The sequence below is a fragment of the Phoenix dactylifera genome, chromosome 12 (assembly GCF_051530095.1).
Source record: "Phoenix dactylifera cultivar Ajwa chromosome 12, Ajwa_hap1_PhDact_Kaust_v1.1, whole genome shotgun sequence".
Taxonomy (NCBI): Eukaryota; Viridiplantae; Streptophyta; class Magnoliopsida; order Arecales; family Arecaceae; genus Phoenix; species Phoenix dactylifera.
Genome location: NC_143201.1, coordinates 3,223,801 through 3,234,297, shown reverse-complemented (window position 1 = coordinate 3,234,297; position 10,497 = coordinate 3,223,801). Strand labels below are relative to the sequence as shown.

The window sequence follows — 10,497 nt, the reverse complement described above, 5'->3', positions numbered from 1 at the left end:
ACAAAATAGCAACATAACATCCATTCTAAATCAATTACTCAGCCATATAACCAATCCAAAAAATCCATAAGTTTTATAAACAACGTTGATAGTCCATTTCATATAACTTAATCATGTCCAATCCAATCAATTCCTATTTTGATGCAACATAATTCATTATTATACCCATGTAAAATATTTTATGCTTGATCCATGAATTAGAAATTTACTTTATATAGAGCATACACTATTGGTATCTCAAACATAACTATAAATATGCATAAATAATTTTCATAATCTTCATTTCAAATATTTAGGCTATTTTTCTGAATGCATGTATAAAATTAGTAATGCCATCATTTTTTGGAAACTGAATATATGATATGAAAAATAAAAATACTAAAGGCAGAAGTGCTCACAGATTTCAATCGATACAGTCTTAGATATTTCACCCAAAGACTGTGCAAGATCTGAAACAATTAAAGTGAATTATTAGACTTCCTTAATATCGTATGATCTTTTTCTCACTACTTACATACAGAAGGGACTGAATGTCTTGTCTCTCCTCAAAGAAAGAAAGAGGAGAGAGGCTTACAAGGGGCCCATGGTGCTCAATAGGTGATTGTGAACCTTTAGCAAGGCAGCGAAGACAAAGGATACAGTCGGAGGAGTGGTTATTTCCATCTTCAAGGCGGGGTTCAAGCCGATTAATAGGGAAAATAAGGGGTTTGGGTCATGGCCTCTTGCCAACGACTAGTGTTCGTCCTTTCCTGTCTACCTAAAAATATGCTAGACCGATCGTTGTTAGAACCGACGAACAAAAGTTGAATTTAAATTAATTTTACTCTTACTTGTTCTACTCGAAGAATAGTGGTTGTAAGAGGTCGATCCACAGGGAGGCGATTGGAGTTGCTTAAAAATAAAAACGTTCACTCGGATTTAAAAGCGATTTTTGAATAATAAAAGTAAAACATTACGTCGGGGATGTTGATAGATTCTCTAGTCTACCGGAGAATGATTTTTAATTAAAATTAACTAGAAGACATGTACTTAGATTCAAAAGGCATTTATATATTTAATGGAAAAGAAAAGTTTTTGCATAAATTAAAATGGATGAAACTAAGAGGATTGAAGCGAACACAAATTGCATAGAGGAAGATTTAATGTATTGCATAAAAAAAAAAATTTCCAAAAGTTGAAGAACAGAGCTTAAAAACAACAGAAATTAAACACAACAGAATTTAAAGCTTTAGCATAAATAAAATTCTCTATTAAACTAAAACCAAAAACCCCAAAACAACATGTCTCGAGATAAAACTCTTACTAAAAAAAAAGTATATTGCTCTCAATTAAACTTAAAATAAGAACAACATGATACTCAAAATAGAATCACTAAACACAAATTAAAAATATAACTTCTAAAAAAAAAAAAAACAAATAAAACAATAAAAATAAACAAAAGAAATGTAATGCTCTGTTTTCAAATCTGAAAACAGAGCACTACTTTCCGACTGCTTCTTCTCCCCCAATCCTCTGTTTCTTGGCCCCAATCCCGCACCAAGCCAAACTCTCTTTCTCCTTGGACTCTCCTCCCACCCAGCACCCCTCCTTCTTCTTCTTCCCTCCTTCTTATAGCTCTTGGAGACGCGTTGGGGACGAGCTGGCAGCGACGGTGATTGCGGAGCGCTGAGATTTTCGCCGTGTGAAGAATGCGGTCGCTGGGATTCCGGGAGACAGCTAGGAACGTTGATCACGGAGCTCGGATGCGGATCCGGATGCTGGGAGCACTGCAGAAGGAAGAAACGGAAGGGAGGCGATGCGTTGGGGACTCGGACGGGCGCTGAAATCGGGCGGACGGTTGGCAGCGATTGTGAGGCGCTGGGATCACGGGATCATGGCTTGGAGCTGAAGCGGAAGGTGGGGACTTGGCTTCCTTCTTCGGGTGCTGCTGATGCGGAAGGGAGGCGCTGGGATCTTCCTTGTTGGGAGGTGAATCGCCCGGGATTGCACGCGGAAGAGGAAGGATGATGGGGCTTCTTTCACGGACGCGGGATCGCTGGGAGCGTGATCGACGGGGTGACTTGCTGGCACGGTGGCTGGCACGGTGGCTGGCACGGATGAGGGACCGCCGGGATCACGGAAAGGAAGGAGACGCGGGATCTGAATATGGGTCATGTACCAGTTTCTGCAATGGAATTGGATTTGGAAGAAGGTCTGGGTCCTTCTTTTCCCTTCTGAGAGGGGAGCTGGGAGACACCAAGTTCCGTCCAATTAGTCATATAGATAAAAATAGTGTGATATGAAATTTGGGAAATTCGTCACAGGTCATCTGTTCTGACTGGAGGTCAATTGCAAGTCTTTCAAGTCATGGGTCAGCCAGCACCTCATAGTTATGATATGGTCAAATTAGATTTGCCCAAAATTCTCTCCCAAAAGCACAAAGAAATTGGACCCGATTCGAACCCGAACCCGACTCGGACCCGAACCCGACTCGGACCCGAACCCGATTCGGACCCGAACCCGATCTTCAACCGGGTCGGATCTGGGAAGAGATCCTTCTGAAGTCAAATTTGTACTCAATGTGCATTTTATCTCTAATTTATGATAATCTGTGTCAAACCTAAATATAATATTAATCCAGTAAATTTATCATTATTGGTTTAGCAATAACACTAATTTTAGTGACATATAGGTCGCACTTTTGTGCTCTCATTACACCCCCCAACTAGCTTATTGCTAGTCTCTAGCAATTTAGTGCGAAAATGATAAAATGAGAGTGCAAAAGTGTAATTTATTATATAAATATACTAAGATAAATACTCATTTTCGTAGAGCATTACGATTGCACTTAGCACGTGCAACAAGCCGTTAAACCCCTAGGTTACCCTAGTGGACGAGTGTTGTCTCGTAAGGGTTTGCAGTGAAGTTACCCACAAACTTCAATCCCAAAATAAAATTTGTTTTATGAAAATGAAAGTCTAATTTTCAAGTACATAACTGATAAAAATTTCAAAAGCACACAAGGTTTTAATTACTAAGTAGCCCAAATTCTAGGTTAGTATGCAATTTAAGTTGAAGTCATTAAGTTTTCTGTTAGGGAGTTGTAAGACTTATTTATACTTGAGTGCTCAGTGAAGTTTGGACCATGCACAAGCTAAGGTTTTGGATCTCCAAAATATCGCTAATATTAGTAGTTTCCAAGAATTGGTCGGACAAGACCTATTTGCTGATTCAAAATCATCTTTTCTGCAGGATTTCGAGAGCTGTGGATGTTTACTTTAATACCTCATGGGCTTTATCTGTAATATTCCAGTTTACTCGAATTTTTACAACGACGGCTTTCACACTATTGTCTTTCTTAAGGTCAGTATACATTTTTTTTTTCATTTTTTTTTTGTGTTTTTTTTTTTGCGTTAAAGAGAAATGATAATATATATATTATGCACTTTTACTCTTGTGATGATTCCTCCATGTAGCGAGCAATTAGTCGACAATTCTTACACCAGTTGGCATGAGGTGTCGGGCATCAAGACTCCCCTACGGACCTATGCTCAGGTTCCTCATCACAAGCCCGCTGACCTTTGACAATAGGTAGCCCTTTTCGATGTACCTGACTAAATCCACCATTTTTTTTTTTTGGATCAGAAAAAGATGGTTCATCAGGATTCAAGGTTGCTACCATATTCTCAACACAATGTCGAACCTATACCTTAGAAAATGCAGGCCAGATGTATTGTGAAATTCAAAGCACTAATTAGCTTACAACTCACTAAAAGGAACTTAATAAAAAGAACTCACTTTGCACTACTTCCAACTAGTCATTGGGCTCTTAGATTTTATATACCTTGTGTGTTGTATATTTTTTTTTTCAAAAATTTTAACTAAAAACTTTTTTTTTATAAAATGAGTAAAAATACCCCCAAACCTAAATCTAACATTGTCCTCAATGTTAAAAAAAATTTAAAGCAGTAAGAGGACAGAGGAGAGGTTACCTGATATGGGTGGGTAAATTGAAAATTGGGACAAAATCCCTCATCAAACCTGCATGTTAGTATTTTTTTTTTTTATAGAAGATATTTATATGTTGGGTTGCCTCCCAAGAGCGCTAAGTTTTATGTCTTCAGCCAGACAATTCTAATTCATTCATGATAAACAGGGTCGGTCAGAAGTGTCTCCTCAACTTCTGGACTCAGATACTCAAGGTATGGTTTTAAACGATGTCCATTGACTTGAAAGGACCTACCATCCTTGGTATTGTATATTACTACTGCACCATGCGGGTGCACTTTCTCTACTGTGTATGGGCCAGTCCAGCGAGATTTAAGTTTTCCAGGAAATAGATGTAATCGAGAATCATATAAAAGGACTTTTTGTCCTTGGTGTAATTCCTTACGAATGATCATTTTATCATGCATAATATTTATGCGATCTTTGTACTTTTTGGCACACTCGTAAGCATCGTTTCTAATTTCTTCAAGCTCATCGAGTTGAAGCTTTCTATGTTCTCCTGCTTTGTCAAGATCGAAATTTAAATGTTTAATAGCCCAATAGGCCTTGTGCTCTAACTCAACAGGTAAATGGCAGGCCTTGCCATAGACAGTTCTATATGGAGACATTCCAATTGGTGTTTTGTAAGCCGTCCGATATGCCCACAGTGCATCTGTTAGCCTAAGAGACCAATCCTTCCGAGATGTATGAACAGTTTTTTCAAGGATGGTCTTGATCTCCCGATTGGAAATTTCGACTTGTCCACTTGTTTGTGGATGATATGGTGTACTGACCTTGTGATTAATGTTGTACTTTCTTATAAGGGCTTTAAAGATTTTATTACAAAAATGTTTCCCCCCATCACTAATGATAGCACGAGGGGTGCCAAAACGAGCAAAGATAGATTCTTTAAGGAACTTGATCACCACTTTGTGATCATTGGTCTTACACGCGATAGCCTCAATCCATTTTGATACATAGTCAACTGCCACAAGAATGTACTGATGCCCAAACGACATAGGAAAAGGACCCATAAAATCATTACCCCAAACATCAAAAATTTCTATAATTAAGATAGGGTTCAGGGGCATCTCATTCTTTCTCGAGAGTTTTCCTAATCGTTGACATCAATCGCAAGATTTACAATAGTCATGCGCATCTCGAAAAAGTGTGGGCCAATAAAATCCGCACTGCAAAACTTTTGCAGCAGTTTTCTTCCCACTAAAATGACCACCACAAGCATGGTCATGACAAAAGAAAAGGACATTCCTTTGATCGTGTTCAGGGATGCATCGTCTGATGATTTGATCAGGACAGTATTTGAACAAGTATGGTTCATCCCAAAAATACCATTTTACACGAGCTAGGAAGCGGAATTTCTCTTGTTTGGTCCATGAACGGGGCATTCGTTCAGTAACTAGATAGTTGACTACATCAGCATACCATGGAGAAGGCACTAAGGAGAGGCGGGTTCTAGTTGGAGAAGGCACTAAGGAGAGGCGGGTTGGGACTCCTGGGGCATCTCACATTTCAGTGTACCGTTAGGGAGCATTTTCATTCATCATCCTGAAATGGCCGGCCTGGCCCAAGATTAGAGTCGCCTCTGTTGACCTCTTCCATGCGGTCATCCAATTATTCCGCCCTAAGTACCTATCCCTTTCTTTCTTACAACATTTTGCATTCCTCCACCTAAACCGTGCTCACTAAGAAAACCTCCGTCTCCAGATGATGGGTGATCGTGAAGAGCCTCAGGTAGAGTGATCTCAATTCACTGTCCTAACACACTTGGTTTTCTTTTGATATGTTCTGAAGCTAGGAGCGGCCAACGATTTTCTTCCCTTGTCAGCTTGTAGATTTCTTTTTTCTTGATTTTTCTTTATTTTACACAAGTTCGAGGGTCCTGGGTTTTGACGCATAATAGCAAATCTCCAACTCAAAGTTTTTATCCACAAATATCATGTACCTTTTCAATTTTTCTTGGTTATTGATAGGGTGAAAAGCCCAGAATTTTCTTCTGAGAAATCTCTCCAATTCATTTGGAACCTCACTTTATTTTTCTGATATGTCCCAGTGACAGTTCAAATATGAGAAAAATGAGATGTCTATTTTGGCTTCTTTTTTTTTTTTTTTTGATGAACCGGGAGGATTAACCACCCAATTTATTCATCGAAAAGGTATTTACATGAGGTTTGGTTATAAAAGGTTGACCCAAGCTGTGAGGGTGCTTGTGTCTGTTTCAGATCTGATGAAGGGAAAACAAATTAAAGTCTGAGGAAGTGAGTCGGAGCAGTCCTGAGCAGGTTCACCATTTGAGGGCATATTCTAAGTTCCGGCAGGGAGTTCCGTTCTTCCAAGAGTGCAATTAAAGCTGATTTCTATTGTTTTACTGGAAGAATTTGCCTCGAATTTGAAGATCCTATCGCTTCAAATAGTTCTTATTTTTTCTATACCCTATATGATGATTCTACGATGTTTTGAAAGCTTAGTGATTTAAGTTTATTTTGTGAATTTCTGAAGTAGAACCCATGACTTACATGTGCTATCATGATCGATCACATGGACGGAAAGATATATAAATAATAAACACCATGGACTTCAATTGCTGCGTCTCAAACTATAAATTACATGAGGTCTTTGGAACCTGTTGTCTGCGATCATCTAGTTTAATTTTTGGATTTCGTTTTTTGCTTCATCTCTTCAATGACTTGTTATGAGTAGCTTCTGACCTTTTGCTGTTAGAATTATTTATAGCCATTACTTTCCTTTTCCGAGGGAAATTCCTCAAGGACGACTTGATATTATTATATGCCACTTTCTCTTCTTCCGATTCTAGTGCTGTTTCTAGTTCTTTTGTTGAACTAATTTATCTGGGAGTATGGATATTTTTTACTGATATTTTTAGTAGTTCCACCAAATTATATTTTTGCTAACTAAACATGGCTTTGAAAGAACTGGCGCTTCTCCTGGTCTTCTCTTTTTGACAATGGAACCAAACATGAACAGATCCTTGCTCTTAGGTATTCTCATCAAACCTCCTCTCGTCCCCAACTTTGAGGTTGACTTCGTTTACTTAGTCTTCTATATTTTGTTTTTTATTCTGAACCAAGGTTCAGGTCATGATGCCGACAGATTGTACGTTTATGTATCTTGATTATATCCTTATAGATAATTTCTTTGTGCCATAATTATCTAATTTGTGTTTTGGAAGCATGTCAGCATTATGAGATGTAAATGTTTGTAACTAACCCAAATTCTATTTCTGACAAGGTGAAAAAAGTCACACTTTCTGATCACTTGAATCAAATGCATTTACGTGACGTTAAACTCAGATAGAAAGAGGAAGGGAGGGCGAGGAGGTCAATTAGTTATTATAGTTGTTGCTACTAAATGGATCTTGAAGCACAGTGATGAGGGAGAGGCGCTCTAATATTAATGGGGTTTAGAATGGGATACGGCATGAAATCTTGAATCTCTTGGTTGTACCTTGTCAGCTTCCTAGAGTAACGAGGTTAAGTTGCCATAGCCGTTGCAACAAGACAAAAAGAAAGAAGTGCCAGCGAATACATGTTGTGATATTTTATGTTCTTTCATATCAGAAATAGGAATTGCAGGTTAATTCCAAAGCATTTCAGGTGTTTCCATCCCTAATTCATGGATCTAATTATATTTGTTTTCTAAGGAAAGGTCATTCATTAATTTTTTACCAAAAAAAGTTCATTCATTAACTAGATTTCAAAAATGAAGTAATTTTTTGAGTAGTTATATACTACATTATAAATCTCAAAATTTGAAAACTGACTTGACTAAGTGTGGCTCTCTAACCAATATTTCTCATCATATTTTCATGGTTGTTTGTGAGTATAGCATTTTTGATGTCTTATATGGCATGTCTACAGGGAAGTCTTGTGCTAGGTAATATATATTTTGACTTGTGCTGGTTGGCATGCATTAAATATCTATTATAGCTAGGCATATTGCCATTTTAAGTCTTTAATATAAAAGAAATCTTCAAGACTTCTTTGGTTTTAACTAATGGAACCCTAAACTATATAAAAGCATCTTAATTTCTTGATTTTTTTAATTCCAAAAATAACCCTTAGCAACTTTAGTTAGATTTCTCTCTTAGAAGCCTCAGTAGAATATCCAAGACTTCTATAAAGAAGGGATTATAATATTGCTAGACTTCAGGTATAAAGAAAATGAACGAAGACATTTCAAATTAACAACTAATAGTAAATTCAAGTTAGCAAGAAAAAAGTTTAATTGAAATATTTAAAATCTAAAAGCTTTTATTGAACAAGGAAGAAAGAAACATCTGAACCTATAAAATATTTAGTTTATAGTTAAATGTTTAACTATAAACTAAATATTTTCAAAAATTTTAAAATTTAGGTTTTAATTAAATTATTTGAGATTTAATATTTTTACAAGTTGCATTTATCTGCTCGTGCATTATAATTAGTTACTAGTGAAAAGGACTATGCAAAAGTTATGATCCCTTACAGTGGGCAGATTTAATTAAGTGTTGTCACCACAGCAATTTATAGTTATCTCCTTGTCAGTAGTGTACTTTAGCAAGGTCTTAACTGCTATTTTTATTTGTTGAAAGATCTCCTGTATATATACTTTAGTTTCTTAATATTGCTTAAAGGAATTCATTACATTGGATTCACGGCAAACATTTATCGCACCATAACTGTTTTCTTAAATATATCTATTATATGAAAATTTTCGAGCACTACTTTCTTGCCCTTGCCTCCCTCCCCCCCCCCCCCCCCCCCCCCCCTCCCTCATGTTATTATAACTAGATTCTCTACGTGAATAGGATGGCAATAAAGATTGGTTGAAACAATCCTCGGAGTACTCACAAAAGATCATGTTAATGATTAGTGGAACAATGGCGGCATACTATCCTGTCCGTGAAGACATAACCGAACATGCCATTAGCTCCTACTTCATGGTCTGTTGTAGCCTTCTATCCTTCACGTTCTTAGCTGATCTCACACTGATGGTGCTCACTTCTTGTTTGCTATCGCGTGAACACATCAACGAACATTTTTATGTCGCTGCCAAGATCCTAATTTGTACCACCGACATTCTTACGATGCTAACTTCAGTCAGCCTTTTGCTTCTGCTAAATCCAAACTATGGCGAGGTCACCATCCTTGTGCTTCCCGTCATGGTGATTGTCATCATTGTCCTTTATAAAGAAATTAACACAGGCCAAGCCCGCGAGGTCACTGATTATGAAGATCATAAACCAGAGCTGAAGCGTTTCTTTGACCTCTCTGCATCAGTTACCGTCGCTGCTTTCGGAGGAATGGTAGCTACCATCTTTGGTTACTTCAAAAATTTCTCTAAAGTTATCGGTCAGGTTCCTGTTAGGTTCTCCGAGGTCTTCATCTTCTTCACTGTTATTTCTGGTCTTCTGGCAATGCTGCTTACCACAGTACCACCTCCACTTTTCCATCGCAATGCTAGATCGCGCTTCATTACCTTCATCACAGCCCTCGGCTGTTTTTTGTTTGGTTTGCTAGCACTGATAGGGCTAGCAGTTGCTTATGAATTTTTGAAGGAATTCATTTTCCTGGCTTTCTTCCCGATATTCTTTGCAGCTGTGGTTTGGTTGATCAGGGAATTCGACCAGGAAGATGGACCGAGCCAAGCTCACAATGCCACAGGTGGTGAAAGCGAGCCTGACACCTCTTCGATCACCATTACCACTTTCATTTTTGCAACATTGATGGCGGTTTACTCGATGCACATCGGCAGCGAAGAGAATGACTTCCACCTTCAGACCTGCATGTTCCTCATGTCCGTGGCTTTTATGTCCAGCATGAGTTGGATGCTACTGGCATTCACACGTCCAAGAACACAAAGCCTGGAAAAGACTGTGAGGGTACTTACTTTGTTTGCCATTGGTGGGCTGGTATTTGCTATGCTGGATCTCATCTTCTTGGGGATTCGAACTAGCTAGTACTGCACATAAATCTCGAACAATACAGGAAGCACAGAAAGGAGGAATGGGATAGTCACATATCACAACTCTGCGCGTGTCTGTGTGTATGTGGTTTTAATAATTTTGCAAACCCCCTTGTATTGAGCTTGCTAACAAAACCATTTTGTAGGGCTGATCTCGCGGGTCAGCTGAGACAAGCCTCTTTTGTTAGTGATGACCTTACCTGGGTTTACTTAAATCATTTGTATGGCTTGTGAACTTCAGCAGATATACTCTATTATTACGATCACAAAAATGGTCGACCGAGCATATTTTTCTTTTGTTTTTGATGTTTGTCGTTCTTCATCAGTTCGCATCCATTTTTCCTTTATTTTGAAAGTAACAGTGGGAAATAATGGAAAAGATATTCATATTAAAATTTTGGATAAAAAACACTTCTGGAAAAGGATAGAAATCATGATAACCCTTGCGGCAAAATAAATATACACAACGAAAAGGAGGTTTAGAAAAGCAGAAATAAACCCCTAGATCATAAGCCTTATTCCTATCAAAGCAGGTTTATAAAAGCAGGA

The 10,497-nt window shown here is 38.0% G+C and overlaps 1 protein-coding gene across 1 annotated transcript; it reads left to right on the top strand.

The window, feature by feature from the left end:
- The first annotated feature begins 5,507 nt into the window (after positions 1-5,507).
- On the top strand, positions 5,508-10,497 carry LOC148700346 (uncharacterized). The gene is made up of 2 exons (XM_088708505.2): positions 5,508-5,718; positions 6,207-10,497. The coding sequence occupies exon 2, from the start codon at positions 8,843-8,845 to the stop codon at positions 9,941-9,943; it is 1,101 nt and encodes a 366-aa protein (XP_088564631.2). The 5' UTR covers positions 5,508-5,718; positions 6,207-8,842; the 3' UTR covers positions 9,944-10,497.

Coding starts and splice junctions, on each gene's coding strand:
- LOC148700346 (XM_088708505.2), top strand. CDS start 8,843: ATGTTAATGATTAGTGGAACAATGGCGGCATACTATCCTGTCCGTGAA.